Below are 27,770 nucleotides of genomic sequence, written 5' to 3'. Positions count from 1 at the left end.
GGTATTTTAATTTTGCAGTTACAATGTACTACTAATGCTGTTTATTGTGGAATTAATTAATTATGGGTCATAGTGGAAATTATATTTGCTAGCATGTCCGATGAAATAGTTGACTTTTAAGGTGTATCTATTCTTGAACTGAAAAATTCCTTTAGATTTTAAAAGACAGATACTGAATAATATGAATTAATTTGTTATTATTTTATGTGAAATGGTGATTGACTCTTTTTATGCGGAGATAATCATTCCCTGGTGTGTAGAGGTATTTTTGTATTTGCTTTTATCATATATTTTTGTATTTCATCATATGAATTTTTGACTATCTTTAGAATTTAAGAATTATTGTTTTTTGACAATTAGTGTGATTTATGTGTCTTTAGCAAGATCAGCATAGAGACTATAATGTTATAGCATATTTAATGAGAGACAGCGTATTTTTGGAATTCCGGAAATGAGATATACTTACAATTTTCATTATTGTTCAAATATATGATTTTGGATTTTATACCAAAGCACCAGGGATGATTTATTTAATTTTACTTTAAATGTTATTGATTTGATAAGTTTGAATTAAAATGAAATTAAGTGAATTAATGAAATTAAGTGATTTAAATGAAATTTATAAAGCTATGTATTTAATATCAGTCATCAGATTCTAAATTATAAATATTAAAAAAAGTATAGAAAATTAATTAACATTTTAATTAATTTAAAACTATAGAAAATCAATTAACATTTAATTAATTTAAAAACTATAGAAAATTAATTAATATTAATTATTTTTCCAGAAGATACAGTATATTTTTATTGTAGTGAGTTTTATATTTTAACAGCAGTAATTAATGAATATAAATACTCACCAACATAAGGGCAATTAAGTGTAGTGTCTAGGAAAAATTTTCTTCTTTTCATGTCTCCTCTGTAACGATAGATTTCATAATCCATACCCATCACTGCACAGTTTCGCCTTTTTTTTTAGCAACGATGTGTTACGTCTTCCGATTTAAACTGCTCATAGGTTTTAGCCTCTAAGCCTATAAACTGGCAGGGACTTGCATTGATCGACACTTTATAGTACTGAATGGATTGTACATGGTTGCATAGTGTCGGCGATAAGGAAACCAGTGCTGTTAGTAAAGAGTTAAATGAATTTTAATTACTTCTTTGCATTAAACCATTTGCAAATCATGTTCACTATATAAACTTTTGATTTTATGATTTCTTTGAACTCCAGTTTTCATCAATTAAATGCATAAAAAAGCTTTAAACAAATTGCCTTATTGCATACATTTAAAAGTTTGTATGCTAGTATAGACTTGCCTAAGATATCTAGCAACTTATGTGCTAGATACTTAGGCAAGCACTCATGTGCTGTTAGTTTTCTAACACATAATATTGTATTTTACATAGATTTAGTAACTAAAAGCACAGAAAATAAAAATATGTTCTTAACTTCTACATTAAACCACGTTCCATGTACATAAGAAGAAAATGAATAAATATGGTAAGAACTGTTGTAAAATGTGCGTGTATTTTAAGGCTGTTAATTCGTGTACGAGTTAGAAAGCATTAAATACTATTAAATATGCCTTAAAGGTAATTTAGTAGAATGCCAAGAATAACAAATATAAGGAAGATGATTGGTTGAAAAAACGGTTAGTAGCAACAGAGCGTCTTTATAAATATTCTGTTGAATATAATCTTACGGATAAGGAGGCGAATTTTTACGTGAATTAGTCTTTAAGATGGTCAAGGAACTCATCTCAAAACACATCTGAAGATCTCTAATTGTCTATATTAGCGAAACGGAATCTTTACGCAATAGCCAAAAAACTTACATCTTACCCCAAAGCAGCATTATAGCCTATTACTTTAAAATAGGAACTTCAGGGTTTTCTCACCTTCCCTCTGTTTGCTATCGTAGCTTGTGTCGTTATCATTGCTGACCACTTATTTTCTCCACCTCATTTGACACTCTAGTTAAAGTCGGTCCTCACTCATTTGCTTTCCCCGAAGCGAAATAGGATAAATGGAAGTGAAGTGCTGGGAAAACAACCAGAAGACTCCACGTCTGAGGTAGTTGTCTTTGCCATGGCTACTAGGCAAACCAGGTAGGATAAAATGGGCTGAGAAGAAATATGCTTAGCTTTCGTGTCGTATACGCTGGTTTACGCAGGTAATTTCTCTTTTCGTTTCCTCTTGACCTGCTTCAAACGTTTTTTTGAACATCTTCATCTCTGCTTTAACAGATTCCTGAATAGCTTCCGTATTTCCTTAACAGATTTCTGAAGAATTTCATCTCTTTTTTAACAGATACTTGACCAGTTTCCATCTTTTGCTTGAATAGCTTTATCTCTGCTTTAACGGATACTTGACCAGCTTTCATATCTCCTTTAAATGCAGCAAAAGCTGCCATCAGCTGTCTTAAGTGCTCCTCCATCGCTCTTGTTATTGGCATTCAAGCCCAACTCAGACACCAAAAGTGTTAAGTACATACTTGTGCTCAATACAAGGTTAATAAAATTCATTCTTATCAAAAGAAATACAACAGATTTTTCCTCAGACAGATTTTTCCTCAGAGAAAATAGTACAATATCACACAATTTAATCAGTAGTTATACTTTAAACTACTAAAAACGTTAAATAGAACGCAATCCACAGCGTAGAAGAAGCTAATAATAACAGCAGCTAATTAAAAAACTGAGCTGAGATGTCTCTCTCCGGCTATTTAAAGCTTTCAATCGGTCGCGAGAGAGTTCTAGTAATTTCTGCTTCTCGAGATTTCTGGAAAGCAAAAAGAGTAGAATTACAGTTACAGCTAGCACAGTAGTCAATTACATTTATTCAAATTAAATATAAATTACCTAGATATCTATTTATTAAATGTTAAATGCACGTACTCCTGTATTTTTACTTTTCCGGCATAGCTTTCTCTAAAAATATGTCTCGTGCTGCATTGCACTGGGAAATAAGACAATTATAATTATACTAAAAAGCCCAGCGGTCATACGAAATGACCGCTGTACAGTTAAGTACTAGGAAATAAGACTAGTACAGTTAAGATCTTAAGTTAATAAAGTATTCCGAAGCATTTAGTATTTCCAAATTACTGATACAATGCAATATACTAGTCTTTTATTAATAAATTGACGTCGCTTATTAAAATAACTAGAAAGCCCGGCAGTCATACGAAATGACCGCTGTTCTAGATATTATAAATTGTAATTAAAATGATTTGTGCAAAGGTGTCTGCTAATTTAAATTGAATTACCCAGGGCAGGCGGCGAGGACGCCCCTTTGCTTGCTGGCCCACAGGGTTTCCCCCTTCTACTTGCTTAATTGCTTAAAGTAGAGTGCAATGAAGGAAACCACTGGCGGTACATTTCTTAAGACCCCATCGCTAGCTCAATCAGTAAAGGTGATTTAAATAATGAAATGTTAATTCACATGTCAAAGATCTCTTTGTACACAACATTTCTTGTGTAGGTCTTGCCATCATTTTTAAGCTCGCCTTGCAGAGGACCATCCATTATTTTTAATTTTACGTCCGTTCTTTCACGAACTCTTGAACAGGCAACATAAAGTTGACCTTGTCCAAAAGCAGGCTCAGGTGAAAAAATGCCAATACGCTTAAGCGTTTGGCTCTGAGATTTATTGATGGTCATAGCAAAGGCAAGTTTTACAGGAAATTGTCTGCGTCTCAATTGAAACGGCAACCCTGTGCCCTGACAACTACACTCCATTGGCTAGTACAGTTAAGCAAGCAACCAATAAACTATCGGCGACAAACAGACACTTAAGCCGCATATATATATGGGGTGAAGTAACATCATCTTCTCCGAAACGGCTGGCTCCCGGGCTTAGCGAAGCACACCGTTGGATTCAGCAGGTCCATGGCAGGCCATTTTGACCATTCGCGTCTTCTTGGGACTTTAATTAGCCGAGATATTAATTAAAAACTAATTTTCCCCTACTTTTCCCCTACATTTTCCACTTTCTTTCTTGGGTTTTCCCTATTAGAGGGATTTACCAATGTGCCAAATTCTTTTTTATCGAATATCTACGAAACAGCGCCGAGTTGAAATTCGAGACGCGTATTCTCGGATTCCAAAAAATTCTCCGAATCCATCGATACCGTTCTCATTTTCGTACGACTTGTGGATTGCGAGATATTAATAAAAAACTGCTGAAACGTTAATTTCCGCTCTCATTTTTCCGAGTGGCAACAATAAACTATTGTCGACACACACTTTAGCCGCTTATATAAAGAATTTTACTGAAAATATCTAACTAAATACAAAATTCGTATTAATATCATTTTTACACATTTCTGTTTAATCTTTTGATGCAATTTTTGAGTTATGTTTGCTGTAAGAATCTTGGCAATCGCTCTTTCCAAGTTCAGTTCGTGGACTTTAAAAAGTTTGTTATGGAGGATTTAACTCTGCGCTTTAATGAGATTTTTTACAGAGAATTTTGTAGTAACAGGTAAAATTCAGGTTATTGGGAGATGGGTTAGAATCACTGATACCGACAGCTGAGCGTTTCTTGGGAAAATTCATTTAAGGTTTAAACGTAAATGAACATAAGTAGCTTAGTTCCAGCTATGGAGTTTAATAGTAGAATACAGTGAAACCACAGCACTTTTGGAAAAACAAATTACTAAAAATAGGATAAATGGACGTGTCTTAAATTTTTTTCTTAATTCAGTTGCATTATTTACAATACAGTAATTTTCTTAACCATTTTCTTGTAATTAATGAAAAATATGCAATGGAAAATATGTATTTAAGAAACGTAATCGCAGGAATGTAATAAAATCAAATAAAATCATTCATATTTAGGTAATATTTTTGTACATTATGTTAATACTATATTATTTCAAATGCAAATCAGAAAGCCCCGTACTAACTTAGGAGACGGCTGTGAGGAATGATTAACGGTAGTCAGACAATCGGTTAAGCATATTTATTGCCTGCTTTCCGTTAATATAGCACCCAGAGTTAAAAGAATGTCAAGAATATAATGCTTTCAAATTAGTAAACTGTGCAAACAATGTTAAATACTTCTTACAATGAATTTCTAGGTTTTTATTACTGACATAGCTCTCCTTTTAACTGTTAATCTGAGGAAGTGTTTCATTTGCGTCATCCTTGCTCCGTCTTTGCATTTAAACATTGCTTATTTCTAGTAATTTTTATTCATATGAATGCAGAAAAAATGAAATGGTCATAATAATAATTATAAATTTTATGTTCTTGCCGTTGGCCACAGAAAAAAGGTCCTTTTTGGCCTTATGTTGTTATTAGGTTATCAGTTGGCTACCACTGCTGCCATTTAATTCATACTGTCATAAAATTCCATACCAAGATGCTGGTGCTACTTTAGTAGACGGTTGCAGGAATTTTTGGCGATTTACTTTGGCGCAATAGTTGGCGCGGTTTTTACAATCTTCAGCCATCTTGAAAAACGTTATTTTGCGCATAGTAAAGTATCCGAAACTTTAAAAAAATAAATATCGTTAAAAATAATGGATTAATTTTTTGTTGAAAACGTCGTTTTTTAAGTTGGCAGGCAAATGTAAATAAATACATTTACTACGAGTATAAAATACTAAAGTAAAATTAAATTATTACTTTCATATAGCAAGGAAGTAGAATATAAACACCGCTATAAATCATTGCGCCAAAGCTTAATTGAATTAAAATATTACTTAACTTAAATATCGAATAAAAAATTATCATACCAAGTTTAAAAAAATTAAAATATTACTTAAATTCAAATACTTTAAAATACGTTTTATAGGAAATAATTAACATTAAAACATATGTGATAATAATTATCTCAGCAGTTTTTGAAAATAGTGTATTAATTTTCTTAACAAAAATTGAAGTATGCAATTATAAAGTTAAAAAAAAAAAATTTGTACTTACATTTTTTTTAGTCATTTAACCTGTCGTTTATTGATAAGTACCACAAAAAAATCGGTATCCTAATCTAGATATCAATGAAAAAAATTTGAAAAATGTTATATCAAGGGCAGGAATAAAAAAATTTTTCAATTATTTAGCCAAATTAATAGATCATTAATTAAATAACCAAATTAATGGATCATAAAGATTAAAAATAACAAAAAAATTTGAAAAAAAAAAAAAAAAAAAAAACTCTCCAATAATAGGTATTGTTTTTAAGATTTCGAAGATCCTTTAACCGCTCCTGCCTGAAGTACATGCCAATCATCCCAGTTTATGTCTCAATAATTTCGAGAAATTTAATATATGGATGCTCATTCAATGCAGAGCAAATTTTCTTAAACAAATACCAGGCTATGTATCCTTCAAAATCTCCTCGACGATTGTCAACCGGCAAAGAGTTTTGGGAAGTCATGCCATTCTCTTTCAACTGTGTCAGTATGAGCTCCAGTTTCAGGATCTACGAAATAGAGCGAATGGTTAACTTGCAAGTGATTGAAACCTTCTTCGCTCAAACGGTTATAAGCTTTCCAGCAGTCCGAAACAATCTGTGTTCCCGGTTCGACCCAATACTTAATTAAAGCGAGAAGAGTATTTGCTGTTCTGTCTGGTACATCAACTAAAAAACAGCGACCTGAATCGCGCTCTATTCCCCCCCAAACCCACTGCCCTTCAACGAATCGAGCCTTGTTAAACTTTCTTTTCTTGATTTTTGGACTCATCAATCTCCACAATTTTCTCTGGCCTTCCGATCTTCTCCGTTTTAGTTTCCACAAAATTAACTAAAACGTCGGTTACATAACTGCGCCAGTCGGCTACAGCTTCTGAAATAGTACCGAGCTCACATTGAATTCTATCGTACGAAGGACCCATGAATATTTCGTACACTAGACCTAAAATGACAGCAATTGTAAGTTTACTGCCCGTAAAAAAGGAGGGATGTCTAATACTTTTTTTTTTACCGTTACAGCGGTTATTTCTTCCACCGTAACCACAATACCATATACGGCCGTCCTCAGAATCAGCTCTTTTAACCATCTTCATCTGTGATCCACATTTCTCGCACTTCACTGAAGAAGCAATTAGCGAGGTTTCCTCCAAAAATTTAAAATAAATTTCCTCTGATCCTTTGAATTTATAAATAAATCTTTGATTGGAAAAGCCAGGTTGGACAAAATAAGGTCTTAAAGGACAATTTTTTGATTCCGGTACCAATAATTCTTGGTACTTACCAATAACAACATTCATCTTTGAAGGAATTCGAAGATATGAATTAAATTAAAAAATGGCGCGGTAATGCACAAATTTTCAGTAACCAGTTAGGGAGCTGATTACAGCTCCTTAATGCACAAATATTCTGTAACCAATCAGGGAGCAGCTGATTACATTATGCCTAGAATTAAAATTATTTAAATAATCGTACATAATAAAATCATTTTTTAAAAAAATGCAAAATTAAATTGTATTTTAATATTTAACAGCCATAAATAATGTTTAAAACATTAGATTAAATTTATAGATATTTAAACCAATTACTTTTAAAGTAATGTGACGTCATTCATTACATCATCCACAACATAAAATTCTATAAAATATCATAAACAATAAAATTTTTATTTCAAATAAAAATGCAAAATTAAATTGATTTTAATATTTAGAAGCCATAAATAATATTTTAAACACGGAATTTATGCATAATAAAACACATTATTTTTTAAATAAAATGACAACAAAGTTCGGTTACCATAAATAACTTGTCCAGCAATGGGTTTACTATAAGTCGTATTACTCGCTAAAAGAAAAATCGCCAAAATCCGTGCAACCGGTTTACCAAAGTAGCACCAAGATGCCATTAATCTTAGACATTAGTTCGCGATGTCCATCCAGGATAATCGATATATACAAGGAAACATGATTTGTTCTCCCCGTACAAATTATGCATATGCTCGAAAACGTGTATAGTTTTTATGTACTGAATATATATACTGGAGATACAGTTCTGACTATCACAAAGATTATACATTTTTGAATTTAAATTCAGAATTTTTATTAGAATGAGCGTTCCATTTTCAGAATTACTATTAATTCATTGTTACACAGAATTATACTGACCATATAAAAAATCTCCTTTGAGAAAAGAGATGAAAATGTAGGGTATACAGCTTTTTTGGACAGTTCCACCATTTGGGTAGAAGTCTGCATGACCCAATTGCTCAGCCGCACCTAAGGCTTCAACTAAAAAGAGATTTTTGAGTATTAGGGAATAAGTTTTATTATCATTCTATGGCTTGCAGGTAAGCATAATGTACTGAAATTTGGTAATATGAAGTCATTGTCTTAAACAAAAATAGCGTATAAAACTGGAATGTTTTGTCTTAGTATGAGACACTTAAGGCAGTGAAATTATACAGCGAATTATTTGCTCAAAATTTTTTTTATATTGGTAGTTATTCATATGAAACAAAATTTATATTAATTTCTAATATAAGAAATAATTTATATATTCATAACTACAGCTATTTTGATTTAACAAATAAAGTACATTAAATGTGTTGTGTGATCTTTATGATATGTATGTATTCAAATTTGTTTTTTAGTTTCTAAACATTTGTCGTTCTTGGTGTAAACGCTTGATACTTTATAGAGTTGGTTAAGGGTGGCAGATATTATGCTGACGAACAAGGGTTGCCGAATTTTAATTAAGGATGAAGTGTTTGCGATCATCATATCTATGCAGAGTACGTAAAATATGCAAGTTCGAAAGCCGTCTTGCTTTGATTACAGCATGAAAACAGGTGCATAAGAGCCGTGAATACGAATTCTTGGAGTGCTAGGGTCAAAATTTAAAGGGTGTTTAATAGCTGCGTATACAGTTTAATTTATGGTGCTAAACGAGACCAATGATTTACTTTCTTTCACTTGCACATTCAAATTATAGTATTAAATATAATTTTATGTAAAAATTCAACGATATAAAGGCATAAGTTCAAAGCTATTAAGGTCTCAATTTAAATAATAAAATTGTTTGATAATATATGTTATCCATAATTTTCATACTAAAGCATTCTCCAGCGTTGCTATGTATGACATCCACAATTTTTGCATCCTTGTAATCTAGACGTTCTTCTGGAGGCACACCTTTAAAAGGAGCTAGGGCTGGATCCAGAGCTGAAAAGACATTTGAAGTAAACAGTTTAGTGAAAGTGAATTAAGTAAAATGAATGGAAATCGATTATAACTAAGGCAGCAGTTTTATCTCCTCGTAAACTGCAGCGATTATTTGCACGATTTGCTGGATGTTTAAGGATTTTATAAATAGTAAACATAGTATACCCTTCATAAGATGATCATCCAAACGGCTCCTGAAGGCTGTTTATATTTTCAAAGGGCTGATATATTGGAAAGAAGTTAATTTATATTCCCAGACACACCTTTTTCAGAAAGGGTTGCCTAAAACTGCAAATTTAAAACTGCAAAAAGGGGATCTGCTCTAAAACTGCAAATTTCAGATCTTCCTTCTTAATTATCTGATTCCTATTACATTTATTTAGCGGTAGACGTGTTGGCTTAATACCATTCTTTTTAAACCTTCAGAACAACCCAGAAATTTTTGAAGCAAAGCAGTTATATTCTGGAAAAAATCACAAAGTGTTGTCAAGGTACAGATTTAAACGAAATTCTAAAACAGTTAGAGGTATTTGAACGATAAATACATAATGGCTTGTATAATACCAGCAGTCTTCACAGAAAGACTCTAGTCTGTGATCACGCCATAAACAAAACGGGTTCTGTTCATTTCTGATGATAAAATTAAGTACTGCAGCTAACCCTCTCTGAAGCAACCACCGAGAGTACTAGATGATTTTGATCTTCTGTATAGTGGTTGTCTCAGAGAAGCGAGATATAAAAGTGATGTTGATTTATATTTTCAAAAATACAAGTAACACTCACAGGTTGTCATCTTAGAAAGGTGATCGCTTCAAGAAGATGCACTGTTTTTTGTTCATGTTTCGCGTAGATGAAACTTCTTGAATTTTTCTTGAAAACTTGCAGGGTGTTTGTTTGATCTTGAGATATTTAAATCCTCTGAAACTTAAGTGGATAACTAAGGTTTAATTTCTTTAACTGCATTTAATAAGAGAGTGTTACTTGCAATGCTTAATTTTTGTTTGCAATGCTTAATGCCAAATAAATTGTTTCCTAAGTTGTTACAAACACCATCTGTTATCTGTAGTACTCATTGAATTAATTCCAAACAATTATTTTCTGAACTTGTAAATGTGTTTTGAAACAACAGGCACAGGAAAGAAAATTTGTGTTACAATATAATACTATATACACAGTTAGGAAAACAAATTTAAGAATCTTGATCACGTGTAAGGCAGTGATAAAATTCCTGTAATTTGACTCATATTAAATGTTTTAAATCAGTTTGAAAAACATGAATGTTGAACTCTATGGCGACTATTTTCCAAGACGATCACATCCCAAAGCGACTAATATTTTTGAGAACATAAATGAACGCCCATATTGAATATTTCTTTTTTAGGATCACAATCTTGACAGAAAACCAGAGTGATCTGGAACCAAAGATAGTCATCTTAGAAAGAGTTCACATTAATGCAATAATGTTCTCCATCAGTTCAGTTGTATTAACACCTGTCATGGCGACTACCTTATGTGGATTACTGCTTCATCACTGTTAATCATGCTCTCTAAAGCAGCTGTCTCCATAGAAGTTCAAAGTCATCTGGGACTATAAATGGGCATTTTAAGGAGATTCTGCAGTATTTGCGAGATATCCGTATCTTAGTGATAAATTTTGGAAATGGCAAGACAAATCCTCAACCGGAAAACTGATAGCCTGAGGACCGAAATTTCACTATTTATCTGCAACTACACTAAGAATTTATCTCCTTATTCAGAAATTAATACTTAGTTATAACCATTTCTCAAACCTGCATTCATAATGGATCACATTTCTTTCTTTAGTTAATACTTTTCAGTAATTTTTGTTAAAAAACATTATAAAACAAAAGTATTGAAGAGGGAAAATATAACGTAATTATTTGCTTTCTACTAACTTGTATTAATGTTCTTTTATACATAAATATCAATATACATTTAAATCACAGCAATACAATGTTGTGGGCTAAATATCTCGAATACGATTTATTTTACTTCATTTTAAAAACCATTAATTTATTATTTTAACTGTGATTTTTGAAGGTCTCAAACGGCTCCGAATAGCAGAAGAAAAAAAGAAAAGCGATATGAATTTAGTAACATTGTCAACTATTACACATTCATGTATTAATTTCATACCGAATCATTTAAAATTTTAGCCCCGAGAAAGCAGAAATGTTGCAGTATTGAACTAATACGTTAAGGGGTCTCGATAATCAACAGTTGATAGAACTCTCATTATAGTATTAATTTCTGTTTGAAACTTTCTCAGCTCTTAGTCTCAGAAAAGGCAAAAATATGTTATAAGTATATACCAATTTTGCTATTTTCATTTCTCCTCTACGATTTGTGGGGCTGTAATCAATGACGATTAAACTATTACAACTTCACTGTCAAAATCATAGATTGTATGTGGAAAGAGAACTAAACCACTTTCCTGGCTGTGTGATTGTAGACAATGTCGCTAATGTGACTGTTTTGCTCGCTGATGTACCCCGGGACATGGACAAGAACTATTTGCATACGGCTCCATTCTTGACTCCACAAACTGCGAATAGAGATTAAGTATCATTGCATTGGAAAATAAATTTGAATATCAAATTCGCATCCTTCACCCATCACAGTCAATGTGGTTGATATAACTCATCCATGCATCCTCAGACTTTTCAAATAAATATAGGCAAAATAGTGCAAAGGCCCATGGAGCTGACAGACTCCAGCTGAATTTTAAAAAAATTATTCGCTAGCACAGAATTTTAAATATGAATCAAATTTAAGCTGAAAGTCGATTAGCAGAGGAATATAAAATGGCTTTCCAGCTCCTCTAATGACGTTGGTCGCATAAATTTGACACACTACCGAATCGACACAGGAAGCTTTTTGCCTATTAAGTAGCATTTGTTTTTAACCTTCCATTCGCAAAACTAAAGAAGTCAGAAAATTTCAAAAGGAGGTGCAGGACATAGTTGAAACATCTTCTAGTCCCCTTGTATCTATCACCTGTCATGTTAGTTTACAAGAAGGACAGCTCCATTCAAATTTTCATGTCCATTAAATGTCCATTAAAACAGTTCAGTAGGCACAAAAAATGTTTTTGTCTACATTGAAGGACAGTTTTTGTGTTTATGGCACTAAAGTAATCACGAACTACTTTAGTTGCCATTAACTACTTTTCGACCGGACGCTTATGTCATCCTCTGAATAATAAGCGTCAACCATCGCAAAAGTTGTAGTAGAGAACTATATTTCCCGATTTTAAAGTTTTTTTTTCTTTTTCACTCTGATCAAGGAACAAATTACATATGCGCAGTATTTAGAGATCTGTGCAGAATTCTTGGTATGGAAAACACTTGAACCTTCCTTTTGCATCTGCTGTCGAACGGCATGGCAGAAATATTTAATCGGACAACATAACATCTCTCACTATCTATATTCTGGAGTCAAGAAGGTTCGGAATAAAAGGTGCCTTTATTCCTGCGAGCGTATAGCAATGCTGTTCATAAACGCGAAAGAGGTTCTTCTCCGCATGTGATTTTTGGCCTTGATCTTCATCTGCTGTTCCAATGAACGCTGGACACACCTTTTTCGCCTGAGCAACATGGAAGGTTCAGAGATTTTATATTTTATTTATTTATTTATTGCCTCATTATTTGCCGATGCATTTGTGAATACACATTCAAATGTGTTATCTGATTCATTTTCAGAATGAATTTCTTTAGTGGTTTAGTCCAGGATATGTTGTTCTAAGTATAATTTTCCTTATTATTTCAGATTTTTTAAAATATCAGAAATCATGTGTTTCAGTTTAATAGCTACTTACATGAAGTTTGTTAATGTCAAATGTATAGCTGCATAATTTTGAATTAACGTACAGATCATACTGTGATCATACATCTCCCGATTCTCTAGAGAATCGAATAAGCGAACACATGCTACAGTATGAATTGCATCATAATGAGAATTGGATAATAAAAACGTAGAAAATGAATCCAACCTTAAAGTTCTATATCTATTTTGAGATTTAGTGATATGATTAAACGAAATTAAATAATAAATAAACGATTGAAGTAAGGTGGACAAATTATTTTACCGTTTTAGTTTAAAACATAACTCAAAATTTGCGCAACAATGAACCGAAAAGTTGACAAAATAGATCAACTCATGAATTTAATTAAAACTTTCACTGTACAACAATGTTTCGGGTAAAAACATTGTTAAACATTGTTAAGAATTTAATGAACATTGATAAAAATTGAAAACAATTGTTTTAAATAGGACTTTCAAAACACGAATCCTACGCAATTTCTGCTAAGATTGACTTAAAAGAATGAATTAATTAAGTTAAATTTTAACTAAACAGGCAAAAAGATGAATTTAAATGTTGAAAACTAATTATTAAGAAAAATAATCAAAACAAAAGATACAAATTTAATGGGAATAAAGTGATAGTAAAGAGCATTTAGTTGCGTTGGAAAATTTAAAATGAATTAAATATAAAAATACATTAAATACGACTTATATAAAGCTGTTTTATCACTTTTAAACTCAAACGTTTCAAGAAGCAGTATCTGACACCGATACTGCTTCTTTATCTGGAATACTAGATATGTTTCGTTTCGTCTCAAATTAGCTGAAACATCAAAATTAATTATTTTAAATTATTTGTACATATGAAAATTAAAGACACTACGTTTGCATATCTAATCTACAAAAACAAAAGTAAAATAAATAAAATCATCCAAATAGAAAATAAATTAATCTAAAATTTGGGTAAATAAAAAATGCTAAATGGCCATAAATAAATTTTAACATGAAAACAATTAACAATGGCAAAAAAGTGGTTAGTTTCGCAATCCGAAATAAATTAAATTAAACTATCATCAAAGATTAAGCTTTTATTCGCGTCTGTTTACAGAAAGATGTAAATAAATAAGCCTGAAAAATTATTCTTACTCTAAGATGTAATCTACAAAATATCTGCTACAAAATGTGGGTAGAAAATGAAGTCAGATGGAATGTAGAATATCGTTACATTTGGCTTACAATCTCACCAAGTGATACTGGAGAAGTGAGTTTCAAACACTAAAGAGAAACTGTAATCATCAAGTAGAATTAAGTAAGTGATTTCTGACAAAAGTTGGGAAAAAGGAAATAAGATAAGTAGAACAGGGGAACAGTCCTTCACACTATTGTGGCTGCAAAAGTGACTTTTATGAAGTTAAAAATGGCCAAATTTAGACAAGATAAAGATAGAATGGAAAGAAACTGATATGAAAAATTCTCAGTAAAGCACAAAATTTAACAAATTTGCGTATTCTATTATAAAATTCCGTGTGTAATATTGATTTTTTAGCTTAAAGGGCTATTAATTTCGTTTTGGCATTTTGCGTTGATTCACTATAAACGGCGAATCACTTTTTTAATTTTTGCCACAAAATATTAGAGCCCTGTGTTATATTTAAAGAAATTAAATAATGAAGAATCTGCATAAATGTATATATGTTTCTCGTATTGTGATAAAACAACAGTACCTAGAGACAATTTTGAACAACGACGTCCTGCACTCGAATGTGGGCATCTGAAAGCCAAATTTGGAATCTGGAATTTATTTTATTATCTGTTTCATATTTTGTTAAACCTTAACAAATTTTTGATTAACAAACTCAACAGTTATCGAACGATTAGTGAACTCTACGATCCAAAGCGATCAGTAGCAACACTTTACAGGAGGAAAAAAATAACATTCGATCAAAACTATAAATTATAAATACATAAAAGTAGACAGTGCGCACATATATTAATAGTATAGATTATAGATGAACAATTTTTTAAATAAAAATCTGAAGGCTTTTCAGATTTTACACTACTCCCAAAAGGGGCATTTTTTAACATTTTGTGTGTCACTTTTCTTTATTAAATGTCATGTTCTTCGCACTTTAACCATAAAATTCAGTTCAACAGCAATATCGCAAAATTATTTTAAAATGAGCATATCTTCAGAATTTCCGATACACAGTCTCGCGCGCTTAAAGTTTTACAAAATATGAAATAGATAATAAAACAAATTTCAAATTTCAAATAAGGGCTTCCAGATGCCCATATTCGGTGGAGGATTACGTGATTCAAAATTTGATGGCTCTAGGTACCGTTGTCGTATCACAGTGCGAGAAACATACATAATTATTTATGCAGATTCCTCATTATTTAATTTCTTTAAATATAATACAGGACTCTAATATTTGGTGACAACAATTTGAAAAGTGAACCGACATTTATAGTAAATCAACGTAAAATGCCAAAACGAATTACTAGCCCTTCTGGGCTAACAATTTAATCTCCAGTGCGCGAGACTGTGTATTGGAAATTCTAACGATATGCTATTTTTAAATTATTTTGCGATATTGCTGTTGAATTGAATTTTATGGTTTAAGAGCGAAGAACATGATATATAATAAATAAAGGTGACACAGAAAGCGCTAAAATAACAATATAATTAAAATAATTTCAAAAAATAAAAATCTGAAAATTTTGAAATTTTATATTACTCCCATAGAGGCATTTGTTAACGTTTTGTGTGTTACCTTTACTTATTAAATATCATATTCTTCGCACTTAAACCATAAAATTCAATTCAACAACAATATAACAAAATACTTAAAAGAGCGTATGTTTACAATTTCCGATATACAGTGGAGATATGCTGAAGATAATTTTTTTTTCCAGTGTTGCCATTGCTCGCTTCGCAATCATTGCATTTTTTAATAAAAAATTCTTAATGGTTGACAAAATATGAAGTAGATAATAAAACAAATTCCAAATTTGGGCTTCCAGATGCCCGTATTCGAATGGAGGACTACGTTATTCAAAATTTGATGTCTCTAGGTATCGTTGTTTTTTCACATTGCGAGAAACATACATACCTACATACATTCATGCAGATTTTTCATTATTTAATTTCTTTAAATATAATGCAGGGCTCTAATATTTGATGGCAACAATTTGAAACGTTAACCAACATTTATAGTGAACCGATGCAAAATGCCAAAACAAATTTAATAGTCCTTGGGGGCAAATTGCACCTTTGGGGTAAAAAGGCTCCTTTGGGCGTAGGTTGTATTTATTTATTTATAATATTATTTTGTGTGAATAATATCCAAATTTCGCCTAGTATGGAACAAAAATAGAGAAAAGAAAAAAATCTGAAAGCTTTCAGATTTTATTTTACGCCCAATTTTTTTTTAAACTTTTATTTTTATTACCTTTATCTTTAAAATATCATGTTCTTCGCACTTAAACCATAAAATTCAGTTCAACAACAATATCACAAAATATTTAAAGAGCATGTCTTTAGAATTTTCGATACACAGTCTCACGCAACTTGAGATATTTTTTTTTTCGTACAGTGTTGCCATTGCTCACTTTTAAGTCTTTGAGTTTCTTAATCAAAACTCATAAATGCTTTACAAAATATGAAATAGATAATAAAATTCAAAATTCCAAATTTGGGCTTCCAAATTCGTATGGAGACGTACATTATTCCAAAATTTGATGGCTCTAGTTAGCGTTGTTTTGTCACAGTGCGAGAAACGTATATGCATTTATGCAGATTCTTCATTATTTAATTTATTTAAATATAATACAGGGCTCTAATATTTGGTGGCAACAATTTAAAAAGTTATTCGTCGTTTATAGTGAATCAATGCAAAATGTCGAAACGAAATTAATAGCCCTTACGGGTAAATTGCCCCTTTGGACTAATAAATTTAAATTCTGTAATATGATGTTGCAAATATGTGTAACTATTTAAAATTAATTACTTTTTTTGCATGGGTTTTAATATTATGTGTTACTTTTATTTTATTACTTGTTTATTTTGATCTTTTGAAAAAATATTCTAATGATTTATTCTGTTAATAATTGAATTTGTGACCATATGTTTTGTATCTATGTGTTTTGTGTAAGTTACGTGGACGACTAACTTCAGATGGTTTTGGTCCCCTATCGAGGTGGTGACTTTAAGAAAGTAACGTCAAAACCGAAGTTTATGCTCCGAAGAATACTCCTTCCACTCTTTCAGACTGGATCTTCTTCATTAGAAGATCCCGTCTTAATTAATCCGAAGACTTAATTAATCACCACTCAACCACTAACTAGAGTGGTTGAGCGCCGCGAAAGGGTTCGCTGAATTTGTAAAGTGAAGTAATTCTTCAAATAGTCTTCCCAATGTAATTCTAATGAAAGCCTTTTTACAGTTCAGGCTTTATTTTAATTTTTTAAATGTAATTTGCTTACCTGTAATTCTGCGTAAGTTCTTTATTTGTTTTCCAGCAAAACCTGCTATGTGGGAACCGAAACTGTGCCCAATGATGTGGAATGTTTCAGCGCTAACTTTTTTCTGTTGCTGCGTATAAATTGCAATTCAATTTAAATAACAGAACAAAGTAAGTAAATGTTAAATTCTAGATAAATAAACTGCGCTTGAGTTTTATTGGCACAGTTAAATTAATTATTTAACTTAAGCATAACATAATTCTAAACAGCACAACTTAAAAAAAATTAAGTCGTTTGTAAAGAACAGACTCCGTATGGTGAGTGAAAGAAGCTGTTACACACACACAACACCGACTTCGTGCTGACATTGATTCAGAGGTAATTTTCTCATTGCTTTGGTAAAGCAGGGTTATAGTGATGTTTGCTTAACTGATGTTTTAACAGTGTTGCCAGAAATTTTTTACCTTAAGTAGAAAGAGAAGAATTGAAATATCACAAAAAGTAGCACGTGACGTCAGAGATCTTGTAATTTTGATGGTGTCATAGGTACGTAGCTCACATGACCTCTGACGTCATCACATAGCCACTCTCCGTGGGTTCCGAACGTTAAGGATTGCAATTACTGTTGGTCAGTATACTACTTATGATAGGTTTGACGGAAATCGTAAATTAAGACTACTAATTTTTCATTGTTTAAATATCCATTTCTTCCTTTAATAAATTCCCAGTTAATTTAGGTTATTATTTTAGATTAATTTATTTATATTCATTGATAGGTGCTTCCTCGTGGTTGGTTAACATTCTGGTACAAATTATTTTGAGTTGGAGGTTGATCTTTTTCATTCATTGTTTCTTCCTTTATTTTAATTTTTAATGCTTTCCATTTAATATTCCATCCTGACTGTTGAACTTATTTCTCTTCATCAGATTCTGATTGCTGATAAAATGCTGACATTTTCGCTGTTAAATGTGTTTGTGAGGAATGTGATGTTGCTTTCGAGAATCGAATGTACACGTATAAAAATAATTTAATGCATTATTTGTCCTGAATTCTGGACATTGTTTTTAATTCTGGGCACATTTTTTATATATGTTATCCCGAAATGTGTATGAGCATTTGGAGAATAATGATAACTTTAAAAAAAAATTTATTCTAAAAAGTTATATTACGAAACAAGTAAAAAATTCTATTTCTTAGTTAATTTCGTTATTTCCTAGTTAAGCACCAAAACAACACTAATAAGCCAATAACTGAGAATAAGACCGTAAAATTGAGGTGGTAGAAAATGCTCTTCTGCTTCAGTGGACTGCATGTGATTTCGGTAAAGTTCGCTCTCTGCCCAAAGGATAAAATGCTGGATAGGATGCCCAAAGGATGCGATGAATGGAGGATGTTTTCGGGGAAGCTAAGCTGTATTCATGTTGCGTTTAAGAAAAATAATGAATTTTCTCTGCAGACAATCCATTTGCTGGGATTTGAAACCGGCTGAAACTATCAGTCTTCAGCGGTTTGAACTGCTTAAACGCTTTGCTTCAGTCCAGATTGTTGAAATAGTTTTTTGGGAAGACTTTAATATATTCCTAATAGAACTCGGAAAGGAACTGCACCCCTTACTCTTTTATATAAATAAACAGATTTTTTTTTTCCTTACCCGTACCTGAACAATGTCTCTGAATTTTGAAGGAAACGTTTTCTGTATGTTGTCTTTGACTGAAACACAACTTTTAATTGGTTTGTTAAAGTCATCATAGTCACAGATTGCACAATTTCTCTAACGTCTTCGTTTACTGATTGCAGTAGCCCTAAAAGCGATTGGTTAAGACCACTGAATACTGGGAGTTTGACCTGGATTTGATCTCAGGGGAACGATTTGTCTGCATAGTTTGTTTTCCTGTTTTTTTTTCCATGTATAATGTGAATATATGACAGCTTCTTTAAGAAAATTCTCCAAGAAAGCATTCTTTCCTTTAGGCAGATATACTTCATATGCTTTGCCATATTAAAATAAATTAACTTAGCTTGGCTGTAGAGGGCAAGAGATAGATTAAACTTTGTTTTTATTGAAATATCTAATCAGCGCCCTCATAATAAATTTAAGCAATAATTCTTTATTCGATAAGGATAGGAGTTAACATAATCTTCATTGCTGCTGATGGAAATCGAATAAATTTGTATCCCTTTTCTTCTTAGTCATTTAATAAGAGAGGTTTTTGTTTCTTATGAATATTTATTCTCGCGTCTCTGTAAAAAGAAAGGATATTCTTCTTTCACATGTTTACTACAAGGGTTACCCAACAAATATATTGTTACGAAATGTACAGACGCGGTAAGATAGCTTCCCCGCAAAGCAGTTTTAGGGTTGCCATAAAATAACAAACTAAGGCAGGGTTGCCACATTTGGCGACAAATTGGCGATATACTATGGACGGTTGGAGAACCTTCTGGAACGAATTCTTACCAGTTTAGCCCAGGATGTTCTCAACACAAGCCGAAAGCTATATAAACTTTGCTGGTCCGCAATCAGTTAGTATCGAGAGTGTGCGTGCCTCGTCGAGAGGGCGAGTCAAAGTGCCTCGTCCAGAGTGCAAGATAGTCAGTATCGAGTTGGTGTCTCGTCTAGCGAGTCAATCCCTGCGGAGTCGATCGAGTTGACAGCTGGGCAGCGAGTGCCGAGTGGGTCGTCGAGTGCACCGAAGGAGTCAGTTAGTGTATCGCGGTTAGTGCATCGTCGAGAGAGCGTGTTGAGCTCCGGGAACGACTGAACCGTAGAGTCGGGAGCTGTGCTCGTTGTGTCGCCGAGTGCATCGCGAGTTGTAGCGTGGAGAGTCTCGAGAGTACGTGGAGTTCCGAGAACAACCAAGTAGAGTCGGGAGCTGTACTCCAGAAAGCAAAGTCGGGTGCTTTGCAGGAAGCTGTCTCCACCGTTATAGCCTGATAACATGAAGGCTGTGCCCCTGATCCTGTCAGCGTGTTTATAGTAGTTCATCGACGACTGTAAAACGTGTTTTGGAGCTGTCCTGACAATACTGGCAAATAAAGTGTGTTTCGATACTTCATCAAGTGTCGTCGTCATTCACTCCAAATCCATACGAACGTGAAGGAAGAAAATAACGCAACAACTAGTGTCAGAAGGGAAAAAAAAAAGCACCAATATATAATAAATAATTTTTCTACCTAAGATTTTACTCGCTATTTAAGCAATGTCTTGCTAAATAGTAAACACAGCATTTAACTTATGCTATTTTTCTCTAGCAATTAATGAATTACGTACTTATTTTTCTTTAGTAATTAATGTATTACATACTTATTTTCTTTATTAATAATTAATGTATTACATACTTATATTTTTTAGTAATTAATGTATTACATACTTATTTTTCTTTAGTAATTAATGTCTTAAACAGTGTTACTCTTGTTTCTAAAATTTTTTCTGCTGAGTTGTAATCATCTATTTCATTTGGCTGTCCTGTATCTGATACGTCATTAAACTGATTTATATCCGAATTGCTTATTTTCTATTATCATTATCTGAATCAATTTTTTTATGAAATGTTGTTAATCGACTATAAGAAAATAAACCGCGGTTCCGGATGCCTTTGGTTTTGCTGAAGAAGTAGTCACCTTACAGAGATGATGTTTAATAATGAAGTGTAACTAATTATTTAACATAAACTGTTGGACTAACTGTGACAACAAAGGTGCCCTCTGATGAGCAGCCAGAGAAGTACTTCAGTAAAAGCCAAGTGTCTAACTTGATAGGTTGTATCAGACTCTTGCTCTGAAATTTTCTTAAAGTTAAATGTAATGTCCGTGTGTAACTTAAACCTGTTACTAAATACTTGTTACACTATACAGGACTCTTCTATGGCCCTATCTAAAACGACCCCCCTCACAAAGTGGCGCCCAACGTCTCAAGAATACTGGTTACAGATATGGTCTTGACACGAGAGGGTTCACTGTGTGTCACGTACAGCGAGGTTATGCCCATGCCCATGTGCAAGTAATGAAAGCGGCGCATTACAAGGAATCTTGTCGTGGATACCGCCATCATCTACCGGAGATAAATGTCATGAGAAGATTATTTGAAATTAGATATTTTTAACAATCTTAACTTGAAAAACTGTCTGTCTTTACAAATGTCATTGCATATTCTTTGTTATTGAGAAAGCAGTAAGTAGTTTTAAATTGACGGCAAATTAATCTAGAGAGTTTGATGATAGCATTAACTAGTATCCAAACTCTAGCAGACTGGGAAGTCTTTAACAGACAAAGCACTTTCTTTGTACATTACTTAAGCTACATCCTAAGTAGTTATTCATGTCTGAATAATATAACTTTGTATATAATATTAATATGTGTGTATATGCGTACAGTCTACGCTTTTAATGTTCATATAAGGTTCTTTTAGTGTTCTAGTGTAAATTTTACTATATATAGAGTACATCCGCCTTATTGGAAACCAATCTTGTACGGTTAACGCCAGGGTAAAGCCCTATTCCAGCGGCTTTCTATTCTGTTCTAAGTTTCCTTCGATATTAGTATACCTTAAGGCTCTGTAAACGCACGAAGTTGTGTAATATTGCTGAAAGCTAGGTAAGTTAGCGACATATCAATGACACTAATCAATAATAAGTTTTTTATTACGATTCGTAGTCATTAAATGTAGTGAATCTTCCGTATGATGACCACCAGTGGTTCTCAGTGATTTTGTATCAATAGGAGTGGAGGTGGTCGTTTAAAAAGCGATGTTCAGTATCGACTCTGATTTATGCTGTCAAAAATAGTTGTCACTTTTCTCGGGAAATGTTCCCTATAGAGGACTTCATTGTACTGAAGTTATTATTACTTATTTCTATATCTGTTTCGAGATTAGTAATTTTCATTTCTATAGTGGTGACGTCTCTCTCAGTATGGCTTAAAGCTCCTAAGTAAGGGAAGACTTAAGAATTAAATTTTGCATATTATCCCAGGATATACATGTTTAAACCAGAATATTGTTATTCATAAGAGGAATCATGATTAGTATATTGCAGTTTGTAAGATAAAATATAAAACTTACCATTATATTTTTAATTACAAATGCCATTTGTTGCCCTACGGTTTTTGTGTGCGAAGCAGCTACAGCATAGTCAGGTGTGTTGCCCCATGTCCAGTCAAAAAGTATTACGTTATAATTCCCCCTTTGCAGTAGTTGCTCTTTCATTTCCTACAGAAAAATTAATAGGTTATTAACGTAATTATATAACACGGGGCAAAAACTTGAGAAATATTTTGCATTTGGTATAAAGAAAAATCTTGTCTTAAGAATACTTGCATCATATTAGTTTAATCATAGCACCTATCAACGTAGAATTGAAATATTTTGTTAAACTGCAGAACAGTTTTTAAACCTATGGACGACAGAGGGTAATATGTGTTTTTGAGACATAGGGTCGTATTTGTCCAGCCTATGGACGACATAGGGTCGTATTTGTCCAGCCTATGGACGACATAGGGTAGTATGGGTGTCCTTGAGATATACTCAGTATCTTTCAGTTGTCGAATGCTACTAAAGTGAGAACGTATGTAAAAACAACAACATTTAGGGCTTCCTCACACCGCGAGACTAAACCGCATAATGAGTTCCTTCGCCTCTCAGAACTAGGCACAGAGGTTCAACCTCCGCCCTCGCATCTTTGGAGAGAAGGACTCATCGCTTAGAGCGACACTGGTCGTCAGTTTTCTCCCTGCCAGTCGTTCGGGATGCCCGCCGCAGTGGGACATTACCCAGCGAACCCGAGAGCGCTACCCCCCCGGGCTACTAAGACTACACCGCCCTAGGACTCTCCAGACCACCGTGCCGGCCAATGAGTGACCTTTCCGGGGCCTCCAGAACCACTAGGTTCATAAATTTTATACCCCGTGGCCGAGACTGCCTAGGTACAGATCCTAGACATAGCTTCGCAGAGTTCTCTACCTCGACCACCGAGGGGGGAGAACATGGGTAAAAGATTTCTTAGATATTCAACAAATTCCATAAAAAGGTTTTGAATTACAGCTGTAAAAAATACGTTTTATTCTTACTGTCTATACGCTGGTTGATAATAAAATATGCTTACTTTTATAGAAAGCCCACCAGCGGCCGAGCGGTAACGTCGCTGAACACTGGTAGTTCGGTCCGAGGTTCGAATCCCGCGAACGGGCTGGCTGCATGGGCGTTTTCGTAGTTTTCCCCATGTGTATCGTATATACGAGCCAGTTTCCCTTAAAAAGTCCTCCACGAAGGCATCCCTCCCTTAAGGCAGATAGCCCTCGAGTGCTTTGCCGTAATCTAATAAACCAAACCAAACCAAACTTTTATAGAAATAATTTAGATTGGAAAGTATGCTTAGTTGGAAATGTAGAAACCTGGAAAATGTAGTCTGACTCAAAGTCCATCTAGGTTTGCTGATATAGAACTCGCTGCTATCTAGTTTTTCTGGATGACAAGGACCTGAGTTTTCCTGGATTCCTGTAAAATTTAACGAGTACTGAGATGACATCACAAGCGGATTTCAGGGATAACTGGATAATTCAGGAAAGAAAACATTCATGACTCTTACGCAGTGGTTCCTTGATCTAGCAAAATATATCGAGATTGTTATGTTGAATATAAGTTAGCTTTCAAAGAGAGAAAAATAAACAGCCACGGATTTAAATTATTCCTGTGAAAGTAAACATACTTTTAAATTTGCCGATGTATGTCTCTGTAGGATATAGTCGTTCCTGAAGCAACTGGAAATGAGAGAAATAAGATAAATTCTAGAATTTCTTCGCAACTTCGAAGAATTATTCTTTTAAGGAAGGGACAACTTTTTACTCAAAAAAATATCTTACTGACTAATATTTTAAAATTTTCGTTCGGCATGAGATTATTCCAACACCCATCAGCTTGAAAAACCTGATAATCTGGCATACATATTCGATATGAGTAATTTTTAAAGAGGCTGTGATGACGGGGTTTAAAAATATTTGGCATCTGCTGTAGGACCAGAATCATTTTGGTTGAATGTTATATAGCAAAATTCTGTCAGAATTCGTATTCTTCGCTACGATGGACGCTATGACAATAAAATGGGCATTAGAAATAGAAACCATCATGCAACAGCAACGTAGTAGATTCAGAAACAATTCCAAAACATAAAACTGATTAAGAATAATAATATATGCATACATTGTAATTTTATCTCTTACCAAGTCTTCAGTCATTTTATTGCGTATAAAATTATAATTCACTCTTCGCATTCCTTCATTAAAATTTTACAATTTCACAACAGATTAAATTATGTTTAGAACTTTTTCTGCAGCTTCAATAAAGCTGAATTATCAAATATGCCAGATTATCTAGACCGATAATGTGGCATATTTGATAATTCAGCTTTACTGAAGTCGCGAACTTGCTAGATTATGAAGCTTACAGTATTAGGATCTGTGTGTACTTAAATTTGCTTAATTTAGCGAGACGTATTATTAGGTAAAGTTATAGTCATTCTTACATATTTTTATATTGTTTATAGATTTTATTATTATATAAAAAACAGCTGTTAAAACTTTTTTTTGGGAAAATAAGAAACAGCTTACTCTCATCCATGCTGTTCGGCATACTCCGTCTAACCATCCATGAACGAATATTTCCGTATTTGCTTCCGGGTTGAATTTACTATTTGATGGAAGTTTTCCACCGCAGAGGTGAAGGAATTCTGGCTTTTCAGGATTATCTTCAGTAAAGAGGACAATTTCTGTTGTGGGCTTGTTGGTACCCAGTCCTTTGTGGGTAGGAGTGAAACTATCTACCAACGTAGCATTACAACCTTCCATATCACTGGGTTCAAAACAGCTAGCGCCTTGTTTAAAAAGTCCTTCAAAAATGTCGTAAGCTATTAAAAAAAAAAGGCTTTCGTTTATTTTCCAAATATCATTCACGAGATATGGTTTATGAATTCTAAAACGTACTTCGGTTTGCAGAGATATTAGGTTATTTTTAAAGAGATGTGAAAAATGAGCAATGCCCTCGCCGAGACTCAGACCTCGGACCTCTCGAATACGTACCGAGTATGCTGACCCCTGCACCACGAAGGAATGCTAAGAAGGCGGAAGAAATACCTTATAGGCTAATTCTTTGAGGCGTGGGTCTCTCTAAACTAACTCATAACTAACTGACTATGGAGCTCAAATACAATGCTTATATGGGTTTGGACGGCCTTCTGGAAACTTCGGAGAAAATAGCTCCTAAAGCTTCGCAAATACATTTTCTCGAGGCTTCCAGGAAGTCGCAAAATTCGCGAGATTCGTAATTTATATATTGTTGAATTCAGACTCAAAAGGTGCATAATTATATATCAGATATTTTACAATATATGATACTGGAAAAGAAACAATACAGTAGGTGGCCGCAGATTCAGTTACATAACCAAAATAAATAAATAAGTTAATAATAATAATAATTAGTTAACCAAATAAATAAAAAACAATAATTCGTAACCATATAACAGTGCACAAAAACAAGAATAAAATCAATAGGGACTGAAATATTTGCCGAAATATGCAACTTTATGTAAGTAAACGTAATTGACAGTGATTTCTATTAAAAATGCTACATCATTCAAACACTTATCATCATTTATAAATTTATATTTCGTTTTGTGTGGTTGATGTAGTTTTATACCATCGAGTGCAAGAAAATCGTCGAACAGTCTGTGGTTGATTCCATTACACTTGTTAAAACTGGCTATAGGAAAAAATAACTTTATAGCATTACGAGTTTGACATTTTTCTTACAGATACTTTAAGCGAACGATGCAATGATATGTGATGATGTGATAAAATACTGGTTACAAGATTATCTTTGTAGCCACATCAGAAGGCTATGCACTCACTCCTTTCTGTGTGGACCTGTGAAACCATCACAATTGCTGTGTTCTATCATCTTTTGATAATTACGTTCATTTAGAACTGCGAATTTTCCTTGGAATCTCAAACACAATACTGTCTGGTTATATTCAATAACGAAAGTTTATTTGTCGAAATAATCTGCGTTCAGACGACCAGTTGCTCACCGGATTCTCCACATTTATATACTCCAAAAAGCTAAACTTAGCAGATGTTAGAGTGTTTAAAATAGTCTCCTCATACACCAATGCATTTTTGTCGGCGAATTTATCAAAAGCTTGAAGCCATCCATTTCCTGGAATGGATGTAAAAATACCTTTATAACCTCGACTGTTTTATCTTGGGAATGAAAACAAATATCATGTAAATTTCGTTTTAAATTTAAAATAAAATTCCAAAAATCACACATAGCAAGACTGGAGATTTTGGCGAATATTTTTTCATTTCCATTTGGTTTTGTCCAAGTAATTCAACTGTCAATCTTGCTGAATGAGAAAATGCATTATCATGCTGAAGCATGAACCCCCTAACTTCTTAAAGAATTTCTAGAAGATTTAGCTTGAACCCTCTGTGGTGGTTTTGAGCAGTCTTGTAGGTCTGAAGAAAACATCATATATTATATTTTCCCTGGCTTTGTGTCCTTTCACTATTGTTGGTTAGAGTCATCTTCAAAGACCCATATTTTACTTTCTTGATATATTGGAACGTTAAAAAACAGAAATATCAAAAAACGTTTCATCACAAGATATGATTTTGGAAATAATGCGGAGTCCCACATCATAAAATGAGTTTAGGATTTTTTACTGATTCTAATACCCTTCGCGTTTTGATGTTCTGCTAATTTACTGGAAACACAAATTTTTTAAAAGGAGTTCTCCTGAAATAAATTTATGTATAGCTGACGATTCATTTCTTTGTTTCTTTTGTATCATTTATTAGCTATAACGATTATTATTGATTGATATTTTCGGATAGAAGACATTTTATACGACTACAGCTTACAAAAGGTCTTTCTGCGTGTTCCTGGTCCAGGAGAGAATTAATTTCATCCCCTACGAAATCCTTTGAACCATCTGAATACAGTGGCAAGAGTAGGATCTGTATTTTCATGTGCTAATTGTATCATTTATTAGCTATAACGATTATTATTGATTGATATTTTCGGATGGAAGACATTTTATAGGACTACAGCTGACAAAAGGTCTTTCTGCGTGTTCCTGGTCCAGGAGAGAATTAATTTCATCCTCTACGAAATCCTTTGAACCATCTGAATACAGTGGCAAGAGAAGGAGCTGTATTTTCATGTGCTAATTGTGACGTTGCAGGCATTTCCTTGATTCAGCCCGACTTTAAGATCATAGGAAATCATAATGCGATATTGCTCTTGAGTCAGCTACATTTTCCTTTCTTTAAAAATTTATTCTGCGATAGAT

At 33.2% G+C, this 27,770-nt stretch overlaps 1 protein-coding gene and 1 long non-coding RNA gene across 6 annotated transcripts in view; one reads left to right on the top strand and one right to left on the bottom strand.

Annotated features, from left to right (window-relative positions):
• Nucleotides 1-27,770, top strand: part of LOC146999538 (uncharacterized) — a 171,739-nt gene that overhangs the window by 97,599 nt on the left and 46,370 nt on the right. The window contains exon 3 of one of the 5 annotated variants that reach the window (XR_015044335.1): nt 17,487-17,599. The exons of the other annotated variants lie outside the window; for them this stretch is intronic. This is a non-coding gene — a long non-coding RNA (uncharacterized LOC146999538). The remainder of the gene's footprint in view (nt 1-17,486; nt 17,600-27,770) is intronic. 5 annotated transcript variants of the gene reach the window in all.
• LOC118197584 (pancreatic lipase-related protein 2-like) overlaps nt 1-27,770 on the bottom strand; it is a 41,745-nt gene that overhangs the window by 7,881 nt on the left and 6,094 nt on the right. Inside the window, exons 2-6 of the mRNA XM_085827399.1 lie at nt 25,030-25,325; nt 22,490-22,636; nt 17,451-17,559; nt 9,030-9,140; nt 8,085-8,207 (exon numbers count right to left, since the gene is read on the bottom strand). Coding sequence (XP_085683525.1) covers nt 8,085-8,207; nt 9,030-9,140; nt 17,451-17,559; nt 22,490-22,636; nt 25,030-25,325 — 786 coding nt within the window. The remainder of the gene's footprint in view (nt 1-8,084; nt 8,208-9,029; nt 9,141-17,450; nt 17,560-22,489; nt 22,637-25,029; nt 25,326-27,770) is intronic.

This window comes from Stegodyphus dumicola, chromosome 1 (genome assembly GCF_044657685.1).
Source record: "Stegodyphus dumicola isolate Sdum_Otavi_A_Nest chromosome 1, ASM4465768v1".
In the NCBI taxonomy this organism is placed as follows: Eukaryota; Metazoa; Arthropoda; class Arachnida; order Araneae; family Eresidae; genus Stegodyphus; species Stegodyphus dumicola.
The sequence above is the reverse complement of the archived record's forward strand: the minus strand, read 5'-3'. Positions and strand labels throughout refer to the sequence as shown.